The sequence below is a fragment of the Neovison vison genome, chromosome 6, assembly GCF_020171115.1.
Source record: "Neovison vison isolate M4711 chromosome 6, ASM_NN_V1, whole genome shotgun sequence".
Taxonomy (NCBI): domain Eukaryota; kingdom Metazoa; phylum Chordata; class Mammalia; order Carnivora; family Mustelidae; genus Neogale; species Neogale vison.
The window spans coordinates 103,341,682-103,365,663 of record NC_058096.1 but is presented as its reverse complement, the minus strand read 5'-3'; the positions used below and the strand labels follow the sequence as shown (position 1 = coordinate 103,365,663).

Here is a 23,982-nt window from a genome sequence, read left to right as displayed (position 1 = left end):
ATACAAATATGGTTCAACTTTTTCCCCAACCTGAAGTGGAGTTCTGAGACCTTCATATATTTCACTTCCTTCTTTTGCTTCATTGGAAAAGCTTTATGGCAAAACCTCATTTTACAAAATTTAGAAAATATGGAAATACAATGTAAAACTCAACATAACTTCACAGTATCACAGAAAAGACAAATTTGGGGGACATTTAATTACAGCACAGAAATCAGAACTACACACCCACATACAAGCATTTCTTATTATCTTCATTATCTGAATATAATCTGCTTCTCAAAAAGTGTTGAATAGAACATTTTTAATGAGCAGAAGTGATATTTCATTACTTTAAATTTTTAAAATGTTCTCATCCCATCAAAACTTTCCAAATGATTTCTCCAAGTATCATTAAAATACTCTTAAACACAAATGTAACAACCCACCAAGAATTTCTGCATAATATAATGCATATAAAACAACAATGACCAATTATCAAACTCTTAATGAACTCATTAGTAGGTATATTTATAAGCAGTACTCCTGGAATCAGTAATTAGCAAATAAAATTACATTTTTCCTTCATGCCTCAATAAACATATATTGTAACATAAACAATAAAATAATTAGATAATAAAAGTAACACCTGAATTGGACCTGAGATGGTTGAGCCCTGTAGTACCTTACAGAAGCTATCATTGGCAGTGTTGAAGACTGCAGGGGAGAGGAGGAAAATTATAGTGATAACATAGTATATTTACACTCCTGTGTGAGGCAGATGCAATGAGCCTGCAGCACTCTAATCATCTTCTTGCTAGGACTCAACAGCAGCTGAAGAGCCTTCTCTACACAATGTTTGCAAATTCCTTATAGTTTTGTTTTTAATTTAGGTAATGGGTTCAGATGGTGAATTGGTTAGTCAACTTTTGTTTACAAGTGATTTTTTACAAGTGATTACAACGAATGTTCACATAGTGAAAGTGAGATAACAAGGAATTATATATATATATATACACACACACACACATTAATGTATACATACATACATTTATGTGTATGTAAAACATATACTCCATGTATACATGCAGATTCTGCTATATATACTATTATGACAGATAACTACTTTTTTCACTAATATTTACTAAAACATTTTCCACACCATTTGTTTCCAAATCACACTTTTTAATGATGAAAAGTGTTACATCATATCCAAATTAATTACTTACCATTTTCCTATTTTTAGCCACTTTAGTTGTTCCTAATTTTCTATTATTATAAACAATGCTTCATTTATAAATCTCTGTGTAAATTTGTAATTAATTTTAAATTCTTAAAAGTGGAAATACTAAGTCTCCAGGTATAAACATTTTTGAAGTTCTTGATCCATATAGCCAAACCATCCTCCAGGAAAGTTGTCCTAATGATAGAATCCTAATTCAATGTGAGAATGTATTCATTTCAAGTACCCCTCCAATCAATACTGAGCATTTTCTTTTTTAAAAAAATCCATTACGAACATGATATGATAATGATGGTCCTATATTTAAGTAACCATTTATATTACTATTTTTGTTAATTTTTATTTGTTGATTATTTATATTTATTGACCATTTATACTTCTTTATTTTATAAAAATTTTCTATTCATGTTTTGCCCATGTTCTTATTGGATTGTTTATTTTGTAAATTTATTAATGAAGATATTTACATATTAAGTATAATTGCCCATTGTCTGTCTTTTATGTTGGGAATCTTTTCAAAGCCTGAAATATTCCAAAGCTCAAGCTATATTCTTATTTAGCAGATTAAATCAAACCCTTAGAAGTGCTTGCTGGTATAAAGTGAGCCTTCTCAATTCATTACAGCAGAGAATCTATCAAATTTCCCACCAACCCTACCGAAAGCCTTTCTTCTTCACAGTGAGTAGGGAACCACATCTTCAAAGCTGCTTTGGGTATCCCTAGGCTTTTCCTGATTTTCAAGAAGGTCCAGTAAGTTGGTCAGGTAGTTCTTACGCTCTTTTTCCTGAAGTAGTCAAGCCCTGAGATTTTGATCAATGCATTTGATGCATTGATCAAGGCTGAAACCTTGATCAAGTTAGTCCTTAATTTGTCTAGCCCTCAGTTTCTTCATCTGTAAAATCAAGGGCATGATCCAGGTGAGTTCCAGAATCCTTTTCAGCTCTACCTGTCTGTGGGTCTTAATTTACTTAATACTGCATGTGCCTGAAAATAACTTCTCATTAGAGGACTTAAGACTCCATTTGTTTGTTTGTTTGTTTGTTTAAGATTTTATTTATTTATTTGACAGAGAGAGATCACAAGTAGATGGAGAGGCAGGCAGAGAGAGAGAGGGAAGCAGGCTCCCTGCTGAGCAGAGAGCCCGATGCGGGACTCGATCCCAGGACCCTGAGATCACGACCTGAGCCGAAGGCAGCAGCCTAACCCACTGAGCCACCCAGGCACCCCAAGACTCCATTTGTTTTGAATGCCCAATTTTTTATTTTGCTAAATGGATAAAGCTTACATTCCCTTTTCTTGATTACTATTGACATCTTTCTCGCATATTTACTCACTGAGAATTTATTGCATCAGGGTCATCTGGGTGGCTCAGTCACTTGAGTGTCTGACTCTTGGTTTCAGCTCAGTCATATCTCAGTGTTGTGAGATAGAGCCTGGTATTGGGCTCCTCATTCAGTAGGGAGTCTGCTTGAGGATTCTCTTTCTCTCTCTCCTTCTGAACCCTCACCCTTGTGTGTATGCACTCCCTCTCTTAAAAAAAATAAATAAATAAATAAAATTTAACTTCATCACTTCAGAAAATTCAAGGCAGCTATTAAAAAGATGAACATTTATTCATTCAACAAACATTTAGTAAGCTTGCAGAGTACGAGACACTGTGCTCAGCTGTGAGGAAACAGTAATGGTTAAGAACAATTTCTACCTGCAAAGACCGTAGAGCCTGGTGGAAGAGGGAGATTTGTAAATAAATAATTATACTCATAAAATAACACTGATGACATGTTTGTAAAACTAGTATGCAGTCACAAAAAGGCATGCAGGAGTAAAGGAAAACTTTACAGTAAAGCTGATACTTGAACAAAGGCCTAAAGCAATATATGGATTTCTAGGATATCAAGGAGAAGAAAGAAGCAAGAGAGCTACCCATGGATGGAACAGCATGCATAGAGGTCTGGTGATATAATCCATTATGGCATACTCTGTGGACAGCAAAGAGCTGGATAATCCTGAATTATACCTGAGGACTTGTGGGGAAAGAAGCTTGGATGCAAAAAATAGTGAAGAGCTTTACCTGTGCTAAAAATAATACGGATTTTATCTTCTTGCCAGTAGAGAAAGTTGAAGGATTGTTTTTAAAATAATTTACCTTTGGGGTGCCTGGGTGGCTCAGTGGGTTAGGCAGCCTACTCTTGATTTCAGTTTAGGTCATGATCTCATGACCTAACATGATCCTAAACATGATCAGTTTAGGTCATGTGGGGCCAGAGCCTGGGTGTGGAGCCTGCTTAGGATTCTATCTCCTTCTCTCTCTGCCCATCCCCACTCCCCCCACACCACACACACACTCTCTCTCTCTCTCTCTAAAAAAATAAAATAAAATAATTTACATTTATTTATTTTACTTTTATTTTAATTCCAAGATAGCTAACATGTGGTGTTATGTTAGTTTCAGTATACAATATAGTGATTCAACAATTCTTTATATAAGTCAGTGCTCATCAAGATAAGTACATTCTTAATCCTCTTCACCCACCCACCTCATCGCTGGTAACTATCTATTTGTTCCCTATAGTTAAGAATCTGGTTTTTGGTTTGTTTCATTTTTAAAAATTTTATTTATTTATTTGAGAGAAAGTGTGCATGGGGGCAGGGGATGCAAAAGGAGAGGGAGAGAGAATCTCAAGCAGACTCCACACTGAGCCCAGACTTGGGAGTTGATCTCATGACACAGAGATCACAATCTGTGCTGAAACCAAGAGTTGGGTGCTTAACTGAATGAGCCACCCAGGTGCCCCAAGAATCTGTCTTTTTATCAGTCTTTTTTTCTTTGTTCATTTTTTTTTCTTAAAATCCACATGTGAATGAAATCATATGGTATTTATTTTTCTCTGACTGACTTATTCTGCTTAACATTATACCTGTTAGGGCCATCCATGTTGTTGCAAATGGCAAGATTTCACTCCTTTTAATGGGTAAATAATATTCCATTGTATAAATATACCATTTCTTTATCCATTCATCTATCAGCATACATTTGGGCTGCTTCCATATTTTGGATATTGTAAATAATGTTGCAATAAACATAAGAGTGCATATATCCTTTATACTCTTTGGGTGAATACCCAGTTTTGTAATTACTGGAACATAGGGTAGTTCTATTTTTAATTTTTTAAGAAAACTTAAGAGTGTTTTTCACAGTGGCTGCACCAGTTTGCCTTCCCACTCTGAGTGCACAAGGATTGCTTTCTCTCCACATCCTCACCAATACTTCTTGTTTCTTGTGTTTTTTATTTTAGCCATTCTTACAAGTGCAAAGTGATATCTCATTGTGGTTTTGATTTTCATTTCAATGATTAGAAGTGATGCCGAACATCTTTTCATGAGTCTGTTGACCATCTGTATGTCTTCTTTAGAGAAATGTCTGTTCATGTCTTCTGCCCATTTTTAAATTGGATTACTTCTTTTTTGGTTTTGAGTTGCATGATTTTTCTGTATATTTTGGATACTAACCCTTTATCAGATTTATTATGGGCTTACATCTTCTGCCATTCAGTAGGCTTTTTGTTTTCTTGATTATTTCTTTTGTTGTGCAAAACCTGTTTATTTCGATCAAGTTCCAATAGTTTATTTTTCCTTTCATTTCCCTTGCCCCAGGAGACATATCTAGAAAGATGTTGCTATGGTCAATGTCAGAGAAATTATTGCCTTTGCTCTCTTCTAGGATTTTTATGGTTTGAGGTATCACATTTAGGTTATTAATCCATTTTGACTTTATCATTGTGTATGGTGTAAGAAAGTTCTCCAGGGGTGCCTGGGTGGCTCAGGGGGTTAAGCCTCTACCTTTGGCTCAGGTCATGATCTCAGGGTCCTGGGACTGAGCCCCACATCAGGCTCTCTGCTCAGCAGGGAGCCTGCTTGCCCCTCTCTCTCTGCCTGCCTCTCTGCCTACTTGTCATCTCTCTCTCTCTCTCTGTCAAATAAAATCTTAAAAAAAAAATCTTAAAAAAATCTTAAAAAAAAAAAAAGAAAGAAAAGAAAGTGGTCCAGTTTCATTCTTTTCATATAGCTGTCCAGTTTTCCCAACACTGTTTGTTGTGACACTGTCTTTTCCCACTGGATACTCTTGCCTAGTTTCTTGAAAATTAATTGACCATATAATCATGGTTTATTTCTGGGTTTTCTATTCTGCTCTATTGATCTATGTGTCTGTTTTTGTGCCAGTACCATATTGTCTTGATCCCTACAGCTTTGCTATATAACTTGAAGTCTGGAATTGTGATACCTCCAGTTTTGTTTTTCTTTTTCAAGATCGCTTTGGCTATTCAGGGTCTTCTGTGGTTCCATACAAATTTTAGGGTTGTTTGTTCTAGTTCTGTGAAAAATGCTGTTGGTATTTTGATAGGGATTGCATTAAATGTGTAGATTGCTTTGGGAAATAGGGACATTTTAACAATATCTGTTCTTCCATTCTATTTGTTTGTGTCATCCTCAATTTTTTCATCTATGTTTTACAGTTTTTAAAATACAATCTTTTCACCTCCGTAGTTAAGCAATTGTAAATGGGATTGCTTTCTTAATTTCCCTTTGGGCTTCTTCATTGTTAGTATATAGAATGCAATGGATTTCTGTATACTGATTTTGTATCCTGTGACCTTATTGAATTAATTTATCAGTTCTAGTAGTTTTTTGGTGGAATCTTTAAGGTTTTCTATATGTAATATCATGTCATCTACAAATAGTGAACATTTAACTTCTTCCTTACCAATTTGGTTGCTTTTTCTTTCTTTTTGTTGCCTGGTTGCTCTAGCTAGGACTTCCAGTATTATGTTAAATAAAAGTGGTGAGTGGTGAGAGTGGATATCCTTTCCTTGTTCCTGACCTTAGAGGAAAAGCTTTCAGGGTTTTACCATTGAGTGTGATAGCTATGGGTTTTTCACATATGACTTTTACTATGTTGAAGTATATGACCTCTAAACCTACTTTGTTGAAGGTTTTTATCATGAATGGATGTTGTACTTTGCCAATTGCTTTTTCTGCATCTATTGAAATGATCATATGGTTTTTAGTCTTTCATTAATATAATTTATCATGTTGGTTGATTCATGACTACTGAACCACCCTTGCATCCCAGGAATAAATACCACATGATCGTGGTGAATGCTTTTTTTAATGTATTGTTGAATTCAGTTTGCTAATATTTTGTTGAGGATTTTTGCATCCATGTTCATCAGAGATAGTGGCCTGTAGTTCTCTTTTTTGTAGTGTCTTTATCTGGTTTTGAAATCAGAGTGATGCTGGTCTCATAGAATAAATTTGGAAGTTTTCTTTCCTCTTTTATATTTTGGAAATTTTTGAAAAGAACAAGTACTAACTCTTCTTGAAATGTTTGGTAGAAGTCATGTGTGAACCTATCTAGTTCTGGAATTTTATTTGTTGGAGACTTTTCTTTTTAAGAATTTATTTAGAGAGAGAGTGCACACAAGCAGTAGGGAGGGCAGAGGGAGAAGGAGATGGAGAATCTCAGGCAGATTCCACACTGAGCAGAGAGCCTGATGCAGGGCTCAATCTCCCAGCCCTGAGATCATGACCTGAGCCAAAATCAAGAGTCAGATGCTTAAACACCTGAGTCATTAGATGCCCCTGTTGGGAACTTTTTGATTATTGATTTAATTTCATTGCTGGTAATTGGTTTGTTCAAATTTTCTATTTCTTCTTGATGCAGTTTTGGGAGGTTATATATTTATTGTAAGAATTTATCCATTTCTTCTAGGTTGTTCAATTTGTTGGCATATACTCTTCCATCCAAGTACTAACCAGGCCCGACCCTGCTTAGCTTTGTTGGCATATACTCTTTAATAGTATTCTCTGACAAGACTTTATGTTTCCATGGTGTTAGTTGTTATTTCTCCACTTTCATTTCTGATTTTGTTTGAGTGTCTTCTCTCTCTCTCTCTCTTTTTCCCTCTCCCTCTCTCTTTTTGATAAGCCTGGCTTACGAATTTTGTTGATCTTTTCAAAAAACCAGTTCCTGGTTTCAATGATGTGTTCTATTGTTTATTTTAATTTCTATTTCATTTATTTCTGTTCAAATATTTATTTCCTTTCTTCTGACAGTTTTAGGGTTTATTTGTCTAAATAAAACTTTTTCTAGATCTTTTTTCTTTTTCTTTTTCTAACTCTTTTTTTTCTTTTTTCTAGCTCATTTTTGGTGTAAGCTGAAGCTGTTTATTTGAAATTCTTCTTCCTTCTTGAGGTAGACCTATATCACAATAAACTTACCTTTTAGAACAGTTTTGCTGCATCCCAAAGTGTTTGAACCATTGTGTTTTCATTTTCATTTGTATCCATGTATTTTTTTATTTCCTCTTTGATTTCTTAGATGAATCATGCATTGTTTAGTAGCATGTTCTTTAATCTCCATGCATTTGTGTTCTTTCAAGATTTTTTTCTGATGGTTGATTTCTAGTTTCACAGAAATAATGCTAGTAATGCTGGTCTCATAGAATGAATTTGGAAGTTCAGAAAAGATGTGGTCAGAAAAAATGCATGGTAGGACTTCAGTATTTTGAAAATATGTATGTAGGACTTCAGTATTTTTAATTTGTTGAGATTTGTTTTGTGGGCTAATATGTGATCTATTTTGGAGAATGTTCAAATGCATTTGAAATGAATGTATATTCTGCTGTTTTGATATAGAATGTTCTAAATATATCTATTAAATCTATCTGGTCCAGTGCATCATTCAAAGCTACTCTTTGTAGATTTTCTGTTTGGATGATCTGTCCATTGATGTAAGTGGAGTGTTAAAGTTCCCTACTCTTATTGTATTACTATCAATTACTCCTTTTATGTATGTTATTAACTGCTTTAAGTATTTGGGTGCTCTTATGTTGGGTACATGAATTTTTATAATTGTTATATCTTCTTATTGAATTGTTTTCTTTATTATTATATAGTGTCCTTCTTTGTCTCTTGTTACAGTCTTTGTTCTAAAATCTAGTTTGTCTGAGACAACTATTGCTAGTTACTTTTCTATCCAATTCCATTTATATGGTAAATGCTTTTCCATCCCTTCACTTTCAATCTGCATGCATTTTTAGATCTGAAATGAGTCTCTTATAGGCAGCATATAGATGGGTCTTGTATTTTTGTCCATTCCATCACTCTATGTCTTTTGACTGGAGCATTTAGTCCATTTACATTCAAGTTAATTATTGATAGATAGGTATTTATTTCCATTTGTTACTTATTTTGGGTTGCTTTTATTATCTTTTTTTTGTTGTTGTTCCTTTATTCTGTTCTTCTCTTGCTCTCTTCTGTCATGATTAGTTGGCTTTCTTTACTGATATACTTGGAGTCATTTCTTTTTATTTCTTGCATATCTACCAATGGTTTTTGACTTTGGGTTACCATTTAGTTTGTCTGTATATAGCAGTCTATATTATGTTAATGTTAGCTTAAGTTTGAACCCATTCTTTATTCCTTTCCTTCCCCCAATGCAAGTTTTAGGTATATGGTTTCATATTTTGCATCTTTTTATTTTGTTAGTTCTTTTGACTGATTTTTATAGATATACTTATTTTCACTGCTTTTGTTCTTCCTACTTTTCTTACTCTTATTTATGGTCTTTCCTTTCTACTCAGAGTCCTCTTTAACATTTCTTGTAGGTCTGATGTACTAGTCATGAATTCTTTTAACTTTTGTTTGGGAAATTCTATCTGTCCTTCTGTTCTGAATGACAGCCTTACTGCTTAGAGTATTCTTGGCTGCATATTTTTTCTTTTCAGCACTTTGAATATATTGTGACATTCCCTTTTGACCTGCAAAGTTTCTGCTTAAAAATCAGCTGATAGCATTATGACATTCTTTTTGTATGTAACTGTTTCCTTTTTCTTCCACTGCTTTTAAAATTCTGTTTTGATCACTACTTTTTGCCATTTTAACTACTAAGTATCTTGGTGTGGACATCCTTGGATTGGTTTTGTTGAGGGCTTCATATGCTTCCTGGATCTGGATTTCTGTTTCCTTCCCCAAACTAATGAGTGTGAACTCCATGCTCTTCCCTAGAAGTGGCAAGTGTGTTTTTGAATGGGAGATGGGAGAGGGAAATAGCACCTGCCAGCTTTTTTCCTGGAGATGTCTCCCAGGATCTCTATCCCTCTGGCACATGCTCTAAGATCAGCAAATAATTCTCCCTCCCATATACTCCAGGCTTTTTCAACTGCTGCTTTTATGCTGTCTCCCTTTGGGTGTGGGTTGTTTGTTGTGTGGTTTCTGTAAGAGGGGGGATTCAGTTTCCTTTCACACTCCTTTTCTCCCAGAGCCAACCAAGTCTGATTTTTTAAAATTCGAAGTTTTAAGTCCTACTGTTGTAAGAACTCACAGAATTCAGCCCCTCTGTTTTTCAAAGCCAAATGTTATGGGAATTTGTCTTACCTATGTGGGTGTCCTGATATGAAAGTCTGTTTCTCACCCCTCACTGCCCCCTCTGCACGCCTTTCTTCTATGAATGTCCCACAGTTCCATTTAGCTCTAGAATGTGTCTCTGCCCTTCCTACCCTTTTGGTGTGGTCTCCTTTCTACCCTTAGCTGTGGAGTTTATTCTGGAAGCCTCTGGGTTGTTTTCTAGGTTATTTACACTGATAGTATTATCTAGTTGTATCCATGGGACAAGGTGAGCTTAGGGTCCTCCTACTCTGCCATCTTCAATTTACATTTACTTTTAATTGTTGACCCTCATTTTATAGGGTATGTTTAAATATTTAGGAGGCTTTTCTAAATTAGCCCAGAAGAAAAAAATTGTCTAAACTAAGGCACTCTAAATATATAATATTTTAGTGGTCCTAGTGATTCACTCTTCATGGAATTAAAAAAAACAATTAGTTTCTGCCATCCTACTATAAAATGCCATAGGCTTTAATAAATACCAAGACTATTTTATTATCAAACACTTATTGTTTTATTAGCATTTTCTACAGGTATTATATATCACATCAAAATCTTATTTCTTCTTTCAAAATAGCCTTAAGCTTTCATTTTCCTCCATATAACTGTTTTTTTGTAACAGTAGGTAAGTGGGAATAAGGTATTCTAAGAAATGAGAACTGTCTGAATGAGGATTAGAACCACAAATTTACCTTAGAAACAATTGTTTTTCTTGTAGGTTGTATCATTTCTATAATTTTTCAATGTTGCATATCTCCTTCTAATGTGAATTCTTTAAAAAATCAGATACCCTGTCTTTGTGAACATAGAACGAGATATTTTTATTGATATAAGGTAAATTTTTGCTTCTTTTTAAAAAAAAAAAGACTACTTGATTACAAGTAGTCAGAGAGGCAGGCAGAGAGAGAGGAGGAAGCAGGTTCCCTGCTGAGCAGAGAGCCCGATGTGGGCCTCCATCCCAGGACCCTAAGACCATGACCTGAGCTGAAGGCAGAGGCTTTAACCCACTGAGCCATCCAGGCACCCAGTATATTTTTGCTTCTATCACATTCTATCACATTCCTAAAATACCTTTGTGAGGATAGTTAGCTTTTCCCAAGTCTAACTATTTATCCAGTAACTATCCACTTACCTGCCCTTAGGACACTAATTCATTTTTTTTTTTTTTTATTCAGACAGCAGCATTTTATGGCATGAACTGAATGTTATCACTATAGTGTACTTTGAGTAATTATACTCCAAATTCTTTTATAGAGTCAAAAATAGAATTGTTTCACATCAGTAAAAGCACATCAGGAATAGGCACTTGACTTCATTGATCCTCACAATCTTTATTTGAAAAAGGGAAGTCAGGCCACAAAAGCTGTAAGTTTTTTTCAGCCTTAGTATTGTGTGATTCTACATAAAATCAACAATTACTTTAATATTTTATTTAGAAAATATATATCTGAAGTGTGTCTTTGGAATAAGTAATTTTTAAATTATTTTCAAAAATTTTATACTGTTCCAAATACTTCCAAAATAATTTATTCGATTAATATTGGGACTTTTTTACATGTAAGATGTTGTAAGTTATTTTGGCAAAACAAAGAGTAAAATAAGGTTCTTGCCTCTATCTGCCTATATCTAATAAGGAGTAAAGAAGCACAAATATAATTAAACAAGAGAAAAATTTTGTGAATTAAAAGAATTTTGTGGGGCACCTGGGTGGCTCACTCAATTAAGCATCTCTCTTCAACTCAGGTCATTATCTCGGAATCCTGGTATGGAGTTCTACATTGGGCTCCCTGCTCAGTGGGGAGTCTGCCTCTGCCGCTCACCTCTGCTCATGCTCTCTCTCTCTCAAATAAATAAATAAAATACTTTTAAAATAAAAGAATTTTGTGTTATAAGGAGTTCCCACCATGAAGATGTATTCAAGTGGAGGATCAATTAAGGTTTTATGAAAGTAATGGAATTTGAGACCAAACTTGAAAAATGACTGAGTTTTCATTTCAAAGGAGTAGGGAGACAGAGAGTATATTCTAAGACAAAGTAATAGTATGAGTATAACTTGGATTGTTTGAAGATTAATATAATAGTACAGTTATTACAAAAGTTAGGTCATATACAGAATTGAAAAAAAAGACTGGGGCCAGTTTGTGGAAGATGATTGTGTTAATAAGTATTCTTGTGGTTATAAGTGCCAGAAAAATTCAACTCAACCAAAAAAGAGAATGCATTAACCAAAATAACTAAAATTCAGAAGTAGGCTAGCTTTTAAGTATGGTTTATTTAATGGCTCGAGTTTTGTCCCCAGGTGCCTGACTAGACAATTTCTCCCCCATAGTGATTTTCTTTCCAGTTTTAGAGTGCTTGATGCTGACAGCTTCAAGTTTCTATCAGTAGCATACCGAATCCAGAAGAAGAATGAGTCTGCTCCGGATAGTCCTGGAACTGAATCCATTTGCCCTGGTTGGCTGAATTGGGTCATATGACCATCCCCAACTGTGACCAATGGGGATTAAATGCACTGCTGGATTAGCCTAGTCATATGTTCCACCCCCAAAGCCTGGTAGTAAAATGTCTCCCACCACACAAATGGGAAAAAGTGGGGAAGAGACACTTCCTCAAAGAAGGGACAGTTCTCTTCCTGCCACTAGAAGAAGATATGGCTCTGAGTGGTGAAATGTATTCAATAACTATGAATAAAAAGCTAAAATTTTGGATATTAGTAGGCAATAAGAAACCACTAAGTTTTTTGAACTGGGCAGTAATATGATCAATGCTCATCTTTATGAAATTGATCTGACTGCAATGAATATGATTGCTTGGCATGGAGACAGGTGGAGGTGATAAAACTAGCTTTGAGATTGGTAATGGATTTAAAGTGTCTGCTAGAATGTTGATGGAAAGAGTAGTAAAAAAGAGTCAAAAGCAAGAGATATTTTTGTTCGCAAATATTTTTTCACCAGGACTAAGAAAGTGTAGAAGGTGCCCTTAATATTAAAAGCAATACTGGATTGCTGAAAGAACATTGTCATAAAGGAAAAAAATGTAAATTATTTTATTGTAATTTCTTAAATTGGTTTAATAGGAGGCCCAGCTCTGAAGCTTCCAACTTGTTTATTCATTTGGAAGAACATTGCTGCCATCTCCTAGTCACCAGAGTTCATGTACTTCTCTTCAATCATAATTTCCCTTGACAGCCTGGGGTCTGCTGTGTGGGTTTCCAAAATTCTTTCCAGATCTAATCCCCTGAATACCAGTTAATCGCATTCAATGTGTCAAAGACATAAAAAGGGCAAGTGGGCAAACTTTAACAAAATGTTCCTCCCTCTGATTGAACAATAAAAACCAATTAGTCATTTTAATTTAGGTCTATAGTTTTTTTTACTTTTGTTCTCTCCTACACCATCTTTGAGCAGCAGGGTTTGAATTGTACAGATTATAAAAGAATGGTTGAATCACCACCAAAAGGCTATTATTAATGATTTTTTTAAATCCACAAGTATACTGACATCATCATTATTACTCAGCTTTTTAAAAGATTTAATAAATCCTGAATTTTCAATAGCCATTTAAAATGCAGGAGGATTCATTTATTAATAAAAATTTAACTTGATCAATACAAAATATATTTTGCTACCACTCAACTCCTTTATTTAATTATAATGATTAAAACTGAAAGTAATATTAACACATTTCTTGCTGTAAGAAAGCTGAGGGTGCTCTGATTTTATGTCAAGTACTCTGGCCACTCAAAATATAGTGACATTATCTTATAAATGGAAGAGAATATGCATTGTGCTTTCCTCTTACTATAAATGTTACTCATGTGCTATCATTGCAAAAGGCAAGAGCTAGCTTTGCCACATATTTCCATGAGTAAATAAACCACCAAGACCACAGTTGTTGTTCTAATTGATGGTGAATACAAAGCACTTGGGGATCTTGTTAAAATGTGGATTCTGATTCAATAGGTCATGGATGGGGCCTGAGGGGCAGCATTTCTAACCAGGAGAGTGATGCTGCTGGTCAGTAGACCACTTTGAGTAACAAGGGTCTTTGTATTTAAAATGAGAAATATTTTCTGGAGCTGGGACCTGGTATTAAATCATGCCCTATTTTAGGTTGTAAAACAACAGTGTGAAAGGACTGAGATATGGATTATCTTTCTTTTCCTCAGATCCAATGCATGCCTTAATAATATGAATTATTTTGAGTTTAACTAGGCAGTCATTGCCCAGCCACTTATAAGTCAGACTGTTGCTGATGATGGTATTACTGCCAGTGAATTGTATACCCTTGTGCAGGTCTGGTTAGAAAAGATTCACAAGTAACCATTCCTTGCACAGTGTATACAGAAGTATACAGTGTATTCTTCTTTTGCTTCCTACTATAGATGTAATTGTTTGAATTTCACATGTATTACCAATTCATCTTCAAAGTTTTTTTCCATGAGTCCAATTAATAATATGAAAATCACAAAATACTGTGAAAAGTCAAAGCATTTTGATGTTTGGCAGTAATTTCCATTCTTCTTCTGGTATCAGAGAAGCAGACACATAGCTAGTTGTTGCTACTTGCCTTTGTTCCCAAAGAACCACACCTTTTCCAAACTGCTGCATCTCTGATTTGTTTACCTTATGCCAGTTTACCTTAATGATTACCTGGGGAGAACAGAAATTACACAAAGAGATGCTTTTTCACCATTACTGAAGTCAGAGGAGAGAGAAAGTTATGCACATTTTCTCCTTTCAAGATCATTTAAAAACAACCTATTTGCAATTTTCAAAAAAGATTTCCACAAATATAATTATATTATGATTCAGCTTTTTGTTATGTGTATCATAAAATCCTTAGGGTTCACCAGAATGCAATTCACACCTGCTTTATCTTATGGATTTTCTATTGGTATATCTATTTGCACATGAAAAGTTTCTTTTTGCACCCAAACACCATATTACTTGAGCTACAATGCTAGATTTGGATGGCAATTTTTGGTCTAACCAAATGAGATGTATAAACTGCTAGATGGTTCTGTGAATCAAAGATATCCCAAGATACTGATATTTGAATTAATAGTCAGCCAAGTGTTTTTGCTCACAAAGCCTTTATTTATAGGCTTTGAAGGAAGTATGTGTGCTGTAGAAAGGATTAAAGTTCAAAACTGAAGGGGAAATGTTTGACTAGAAGAGGTTAGATGTAAACTTTTAGATAGAGGAAATGGGAAGTTGTGGAATCTCTACAGAGGCTTGTTTGTTTATGAAAAGTCTAGATAAATTTATCTTTCTGGGATGGTAAAATGTACTCCTGTCCAGAAGCTAACTATGGGGTCAATGAAGATAGAGAGCATGTTTGTTTTATTTATCAATGTATTTCAGCACTTTGCATAGCACTTCCACATACTCAGTTCTTGATAAATATGGATGAAGACAGGTGTATCTTCACAGATGCACTTACATTCCTGGGATTTCCTGAATGTAGGGAGCAACTAAATGAGTTACTCCAGTTCTTAAAAAATGATATATTGAGTTTTACCTTCAACTCTAGGTAGTTGCCATGATGGTCCAAATACTTTTATGGTTGATAGCTCCTTGAATTTGCCATTAGGTAATGGTAAGCTTATAATGGATTGAAAACATTTGGCCCCACTCTTGTTTCATAGAACTCTAGCACTTTCAAATCAAACTAGAATTTCCCCCCAAATTTTTATACCAATATGCTAGCATTTTATATAAATATTTCCCCTCTTTTAAATTTGTAGAGATTGACATCTCAGGAAATGATCACTCATCTTTTTTGGACTGGAAAAAAGTCTGTTTACATACTCATATATGGTGGTTTATAATTTACAACTCCCTTTGCATGTATTCAGTCCTTAGCAGCCCTGTGCTGTAGCCTGAATAGATATTTGCCTTACTTCAAAAATGAGTAAATAGGGGTGCCTGGGTGACTCAGTGGGTTAAGCCTCTGCCTTCAGCTCAGGTCATGGTCTCAGGGTCCTGGACTCTCTGCTCAGTGGGGAGCCTGCTTCCCCCTCTCTCTCTGCCTGCCTCTCTGCCTACTTGTGATCTCTCTCTTTGTCAAATAAATAAATAAAATTGTTTAAAAATGAGGAAATAGAGAGTATACTTGATCAAAAGAACAGTGAGGTAGGTAGACAGAATTAGCACTTCAGCCTGCTGACTCCTATTCCAGTGTTCTATCTTACAAAGGACAATAAAAGAAAAATGGGTGATACTTTAGTTTACAGTTTCTATGAACGTATCTCAATTTTCTAAATAAAACAATGAGCTTGTCATGCAGGGTTTGGACATGGAAAAGCTGAAGTCTAAAGAAGACAAAGGAAATTTCCCAAGTTTAACTCTCGGTAGAATCTAATAGGATTCCATATCTCTTGCCTTTACAGGTCTTACTCATTTTGTGGTTGATTTTTTGGTTGGCTGTTCAGTCGCTTGTTTTAGGACCACAGATGTATTGAATTAATCATTTCTTTTATTCATTTCACCCTTTCCTCACTAGTTCATACATAGTTATGTTTTATAGCAATTTTTACAGGGTAATACATATTCTCAAATCACAACCCAAGCTAATAGCTAAGATATAGATAATTAACCTTCATATAAAATGCCACTATCCCCTCCCCCTGCCTCTCTTCACCAAGAATTACCAACATTCTGAATACTATATTGATTGTTCTACTGGTTTCCTTTTCATATAGTTATATATGATATATATTTATGTTCCCAGAGAGCTGATAAATTTTTTATCTTTGAAAGGTATATCATGCTGTTTACACTATTGGGGATCATATCATGCTGCATACAACTTGGAGGGCATATTGTGTAATTGGAGATCTTATTACCAACAAAACTAGGTATTCACGGTATACACATATATGCCAGCGCACGGTGTGTATGTCTATGCATTTATAATGTAAAGACTATCAAACTATCCAGTCTCTTTAACTTGAGACATATGTAAATGCACTCTACCTATAGATTATATAGTAAAGACCCATTCATTCAACAGATATTTTTAGACTACCAACCACGTGGCAGGTGGTACTATATCATATTGATACATCCGTGTACAAACAGATACACTCCCCTCCCTAAATATCCCTGATTTCATGGAAATAACATTGCGTCTCCACAGACAGACAATAAATAAAATATGTAAAATATATGGGATGTTAGATGATGTTAACTGCTAGGAAGAAAAATCATGGAAGGCCCTTAGGGACTGGGATTTGGAATTTTAAATAGAGTGCTCAACAATGAATTGAGGGTGGGGTGAGTGGGGAGTCTTTATTCACGTAGTGACATGGAGGCAACTTGTGAGAGCTGAATCAGAACAGAAGTAAACTCTTCAAAAACCCCCACGCTCAGCCTATTATGTCTGTAGGATGACAGACTCGGTCGTTATTGATGGCCCCTGGAGAGACAATGCATGTTCCTCCCACTTTTCTTGCATCTGACCATCGACTCTGCAGGAATCTCCGTGGTTGCAGCTGCAGCACCTGAACGCCTTGCGTGACCACCACTCGCGGGCACTTTGCCGCCTCGTGCGCGCCCCGCCTTCGGGCTGCTCCCGGGCCCGCCGAGGACGCGCGCGCGTGCCCGGCCCCGCGGGCTCTCGGCAGGCACGCGGCCGGGAGGGCGGCGCGCGCCCCGCTCGGCAGCTGCGGCGGCGGCTGGTGTAGGAGCTCACGTCAGGGTTGGGAGGAGAGGGGGTTCGCGACGAAGATAGTGAGAGAGACATGAGGCAGCCCGGCAGGAAGCGAGAAAGAGTTGGGTGGAGAAGGAGTGAGTTTTAGAGTCGCCGGGTGAAGCAGGACCTGCGCCTGCGGGTGAGCGTGGCCGCCTGGGCTCCTCGTCTCCTCCGCGCGCTCTCCTGTGTCCGCTTTCAGCACCCCGAGCGGAGAACAGTTCCCAGCAGCCCGCAGAACGGCCAGGAGGCCACCGTGGCCGGGATACCTGGAGCCTTCCTCCGGGCTCAGAGGCACGGTCTAAAACACAGTGTGCACGCCGCCTTCTCTCCTCTGTTGGTGTGCAAGTAAACACGGGGGAAAGCATCTGGCGGCCTCAGGGAGCCCTGAAGAAGCCCAAGCAGAATGTACCAGGGACACATGCAGGTAAGACATTACCAACGAACTGGAAAGAAATCTTGGGGGCTAATTTAAGAGCAAGGTTCTTCACTAAGTTATTGTGGTCAAGAGCTGTCTTCATACAATTCAACAAGTGAAGTGGTGCAACATGACCATGACATTTCTGTCCGGTGCTATGGGTAAAACTAGACAGGTTTCTGAGGGTGGGGGGAGACCTCAGAACTTCGATTGGGGAAGTTTGTTTTCTGTGCATTCCCTGAGCCTGTTTCTTTAAACAAGATCAAGGAATCCAAACAGAGGAAACCTGGAGATGACTGTGTTTCCGTTGTAATCCTATTGATGGAACTCGGCATGTATGTCAGCTGAAGGGCAAACAATAATTGGAAAGACAAAGCTTTTGTTTTATCATCTGCAAAGGTTTCTTGACAGAACACTTGGCCACTTTTGTATTATTTTTTAAAGTGATTTTTTTTTTAAATGGTCGGTGCTCTATTTCCCCCCTTCAAATAGTGGAACATTATCACTTATCCCTACAGTCATAGGATGACTTGGGGGGATGAATTTCAAACGTATGTCCAAGAGGCTCTAATGTTTTTCAGGGGAGGTGCTGCCTCTTGTTATTAATGCTCCTCTGAGCTAAGCCTCTGCTTCTCTTAGATGCACTCCACTCTCTTGGGAAAAATTATTTTAACCTTGACTCCAGTTCTCATTCACATGGTTGGTTCTTCCTTATAAAGGCAGGTGTACTCTTGGGGGAAAAAGCGAAGTACTAACTCAGCTTCCTAAAGTATGAACTGAGTTTTGGTGGGGTGGTATTTTTGTTTTGTTTTGTTTTGTTTGTTTGTTTTGCTTTTTGCTGTTCCTAAATGCTGTAGCCATCAGGTTTGATGTTTGGGCTTCATTTCCATTCCAAAGATGGTTAAATACAGTCATCATATGTGGTGTCTTCACACTAGTCTGTAACATGTGTGAATATTGATGATGTTGCTTTTGTGTCATTTGATCAATTGAAAATAGATAAATATGTTATTGCATTCATGACTTAACATTATCAAATATTTACTTTCTAAGTCTGTGAGGAAATTCTTTAAGACCATAATTTACTTTTATATAAAATGGCATTAATCAATTTCATAAGTTTTGTAAGATTTCTGAATCAGCACTATCAGAATTCCAAAAACATTTCCCATATTACTGACATCATCCTGTTTTGAAAATTTTTACTGGAGTTCTATCACAGTTGATGGAAAATAATTAGTCACTGAAGTATATTTCTAAATATATACAATAGATGTGATCTGCATGTTTCTTATTAAAGCTATGTTAATAAGAAAGTTTAGCCACAAAGAAACATTCCAATAATGATAAAAAAAAATTAAGAATTATTACTAGAGTTTAATGTTTCCATCTGCACCTAAGAATGATACTTATAATTTTATATATTATCTATTTATTATCCCTAAGCAGTTTCTTCACAGAAGTAAAATAGGAAGGTTTTACTGAATAAAGTCAATCTTCAGAAAATTGTTCATTCACATAAAATTTATAATTGATTGCTTGGGCAATTTACAAAAACTTTCCACATTGTTTTTTGTTGTTGTTATTTAAATATGTTTTTGTGAATGAAGAATTAAAACAACAATCTGGTAAATTCAGGCACCCTAAAACAATTTTAACCCAATTTTCTGAATATTCAAGGGAGGATATTAATGAAACCTGAATTGATTGTCTAGAACAATGTCCAAGGGTTCCATTTTACTCTGAAAGAATAAACAATATGTAAGATTCTGCATATGTTCCCAACTTAATGTTTTTTTGCTTGTTCTCTGTTGTAACAGCCAAATATGATGGCTTGCAGTAAAATTTACAGATCTTTGCTGCTAGGATTAACTTGAAAACGTTACTAAATAAAGACTGTAATCAATATGCTTGCCAAAATTTCAGAACACAATACTTTTTTTTTCCTATTCACTAATGACCATTAATGTTAAACATACAACTTCTCAGGCTTTAATAGTATAGTAGCTATTAAATGATATGATCATCTCAGTGGGGCTTCCCCTCCCCCGGAAATAATGCCTATTACAACCTGATTTTATAATATAGTTATTTGCTTATATCTGAAAAGCCCAGTCTGTTTCCCAAAGAATAAAATTTAGCCTATAGACAATATCTCCTTGTGTTGATATGTTCAGGTTAAATAAAGAATCCTTCCTTAACAGAGATAACATCATTCTCCTGTGCGTACCTGACTGTAATCATGAAGGAGAAGATATATAGCCCAAATATTCCAAAATATTTATTAAAAATATGAATACATATTTGGTAAAATGGATCAGGAATGAGCAGATTTACTACCACTTCTGCCAGCTTTGGAGTTCATTTGATACACTGGTGTTACTTGGCTGATACCTTAAAATGAGAATGAAACAAAATATTTGCAGTCATTTGCTATGCATTCTGATTCTCTTTTCTGTATCCAAGAGATTCTAAAATAAAATGTTTTGAAAATAGGCAGTCTGGAGTGGGGGAGATGTTCACAAGAAGCCTTTAAAAATAGTCTAATTTAAAACGCCTGTAGTGCCTTTATTTTTACAACTAAATGATTTTATAAATAGTCTATTAAGTCTTTTATATCTAGCTAATTCATCCAGTTTACCATAGAACCTGAATTCATTGTAGAAGCCAGAGACTTTCAAAAACACACTCTGCTAGTTCATTTGAAAAGTTGACATCTATCACAGATAGACAGAACATATATTTCTTGGTTTCGGAGTAAATGCCACAGGTATATTTCTTAGGAGCAGGACCCCAGAGTTGTGCTGTTTTTCTACTGCCTTGCCACTTATTTCCAAGGGGAATTTATCACCCAAGCAACTGAAGCAAAAGTTGTTTCTTTAGTGACTGTTTTAGATTTACCTTTCTTTTTTTCCTTTTGACCAAGGGGGCCAATGGCAATTAAATATATCTTAGATTCAGTTCAGGCCAAACTCTTTATTCCTCTCAGATAACCTGCAGTCTTAATCTCTTTAATACCTCTGTATACTCTGTACCACAATGCTTGTTTGTACATGTGCATGTGAATTAACAATGCCAATTAGAGCAAAATAATTATGTGTCTGAATATTTCCTTAGCTGAATTTTTTTTCTGGGGTGGTATAAATATAGAGCAATGTAATTTAAGTTTTGAACTAAGATTTGTTTTTTATTTTTAATGAAACATCCTCACTAATGTTTTTTGTTACAAAAGCAAGTTATTTCAGAAGGCAATCAAACAAAAAAATCTGTTCATAATTGTAACTGATCTTCATTATGGGCATTCAAAACCAGAATTTTCTGATTTATTTAAGCTGGCTGAGGAAACATTGTACACCCTCTAGCTTCATAAGACATTAACTAAAGAAAGTTTAAGTGACAAAAATTGTAAGATTATCAATAGTTCTGAAAGTAGCCATTTTACTTGTCTTCCCCCAAGGACATTTTGTGTTTGTCTTTATTTACGACTTTACTTAGCTTTTCAAAAAAACCTTCATGAAAGGGAACAGCTCGAGTAACATTAATTATGTTAATACATTAGATCTGGCCACTAGGGATTCATTTAGTTTCACTGGAAACAACAAATAGAAGAAGCCAATCCAAGAGAAAATTATAAAATGTTTCCACATCTATAACAATAGTTTGTCATAATTGAAACCCTAAAGCAAAACTGTAAAATAAGTAGTATTTGTCATGGGTATATCCACTTCTCTAAAAGATCCATTTTCTCCTCTTTGATGCCACCATTTCTTCTGTCATTTCCTTTCTTCAACCTTTTTTCAACCTTTTGCTGACAAAGATATAATTAATACCAGTACACTACATACATACACTACATACACATGCTCTGCAGTGGTATTTGCATTTTCAGAGGAGACTCTTTGAAGATTAGTTTGGAAGAGAAGATGTTTTAAGGAGAATGTGGTAATGCTGTCCTGAGAGGCTGGGGTTGATGGTTTTGGTCAGGTGTAGCTACTGCCTTCCCCTCACCCCTCCTCCCCATCTCAAATGCACCCGCGTCGTCTCCTCAAAGTCTTCCTATGAATGATAATCAGCATTAATACTCATTTACTGAATGAATTTATTGTCTAAATGAAATGGTACTAACTAGAACTCTTCTGAAGGAAATTTGTGTACAGTGGATCTAGTGCTCAAAATTAAGACACAAGATCCAGAAGATTTTGAAGTGCCCTTGAATATATTTAAAAGGAAATCATGCTTGATATGAGAGTAATACTGAGCTCCCAACACTTAAAATTTATAATACATATGCAATAATATTGCAGAGTGTTTGATTAACCTGAAAATATCATTCCCCAGTCATAGTCATACTTGCCAGTAGTTTATATAATATACTTACTTTAAGAAACATGGTATGTTCTTCCTAGATTTTGTTTATGGTTTATAAACATTCTTCCTAAACACATGTGTTTTAAAGAAAAATTCTAACATATGAATGCTTTGAGTATAAGACATTTTTAAAGTAAAGACTAAGAAAGGGTTAGAACAGAACTTGTTAATTTTAAAATCCTTGAATCTCTAGTATTACTACGGCCAACCTAAGAAACATTAAGATGTGATGTTTCACATAGTCAAAACATCTGGCAGTCTGCTGTTTTACACTTTTCACTGAGATCACATGTTGCCAACACAGGCATAAGCTATAGCTGCTTAAAGGTTCTATATTCTCGAATTAACTTCTTGATACACTTATAGAATAACTAGTATGCATTTCCTGCACTAAAAGTGAAGATCAACTCTGGCCTAATGTTTCCTTATTAAGAGACTTAAGTCCAATCTGAGTGTTAGGGGACATCTAAACATGATGTAATTTCAAATACACTGATAAAGGAAATGAGGTTGCCAAATTTCTGAATATGTATCATCTTTTATAATTCAGAATTTATTTGCTGTACAGCATGTAACCCATGTATCAGGTACCAAGACCACCAGAGTGATGTGAATTAGTGGTTACATTTCTATTAATGACCTTCATCTCTACCTTCCCCATTTCCACCCCTCCTCACCTATGCCATTCCCTTTACTAGGAACAAAATGGAAAACTTCTTTCTTCATTCCATTAAGATAGATTTTTTTTATCTTATAATTAGCATATTATACAGCATACATATGGGAAAATAGTAATACCCTATTGGTTAAATATCCAGACTACTGCTGATTGTTCAGAGTTCAGAGTATAATACAACACATGGCCATTGTTGTCTTATTATGTCACTTTTTACTGATCTTTATTAGTACCAATGTACTACTTCTCCTATTAAAACTACATTAGATAAATGACCATTATTATTCTTCATGCGAGATTTTACTAAACTGACATTCCTATGTATTTTTTTAGACAATCACTGTTAGAAATTGCACAGATGAAAAATAATGAGCTCATTTAGATAGGAAGATGCTACTTATTCTCCATTTCATGCAAGAAAAACACATAAAACCGTCCAGCAGCTCTGAAGTGGGGTGAATCTGAACTAGGTGGAAGAGTTTGCATTGAAGGTGCATAAAGAATTCCCAAAACTCCTGCTCATGCATACATACCTCTGGAGAAAAAAGAAAGAAAGAAAGAAAGAAAGAAAGAAAGAAAGAAATATTTTGAAAGAAAGAAAGGAAGGGAGGAAGGAAGGGAGGGAGGAAGGAAAAGAAAGAAAGAAAACCGGAAAAACCCTACAAGTGGGACTTGATATAGCGAAAACTTTTTTTTTCCCCCCCAAACAGAATGCCATATGGTGACCTATAAGTTATGAAGATTCCAAAAGATGTTTGGTGTTATGATGCCAGAAATCTACCTAGGAAGCCACAAAATTCCCACTCCTACACACCCTCTTAAAAATTATTTAATTTTTAAAACAACAGTATGGTAGAGGAATTCAAACCATTTCATATGAGTAATGATTGAAGGAACTGGGGATGTTTAGCTTGGAAAGTGAAGCCTCAAAGAGACCACAATGACTCTATATAAATGTTTAAAGAGTTACTAGGGAGAGGCTACAATTGTTCTGTATAGCCTTGAGAGTTAAAACTGGTATGGTATCAAGATGAGATAAAAATTTCCTCAAGGCAATGATAACAAAAAGACCCTGGATATTTAGCCAGTTCCCACTGAGTAACATGCCTATTTGGAGGTAGATAAAGCCTAGAGTGAAGGGGGGCTGTAAATGGGCAC

The 23,982-nt window shown here is 35.7% G+C and overlaps 1 protein-coding gene across 4 annotated transcripts in view; it reads left to right on the top strand.

Moving 5' to 3' along the window:
* Nucleotides 1–17,357: 17,357 nt before the first annotated feature.
* The window catches only part of PEX5L (peroxisomal biogenesis factor 5 like), a 226,363-nt gene continuing 219,738 nt past the window's right edge, over nucleotides 17,358–23,982 (top strand). For 3 of the 4 annotated variants that reach the window (XM_044251843.1, XM_044251841.1, XM_044251839.1), the window contains exon 1: nucleotides 17,358–17,789. In XM_044251843.1, coding sequence (XP_044107778.1) covers nucleotides 17,769–17,789 — 21 coding nt within the window. In that variant the 5' untranslated portion in view covers nucleotides 17,358–17,768. The remainder of the gene's footprint in view (nucleotides 17,790–23,982) is intronic. The other variant, XM_044251844.1, reaches the window with a different exon arrangement.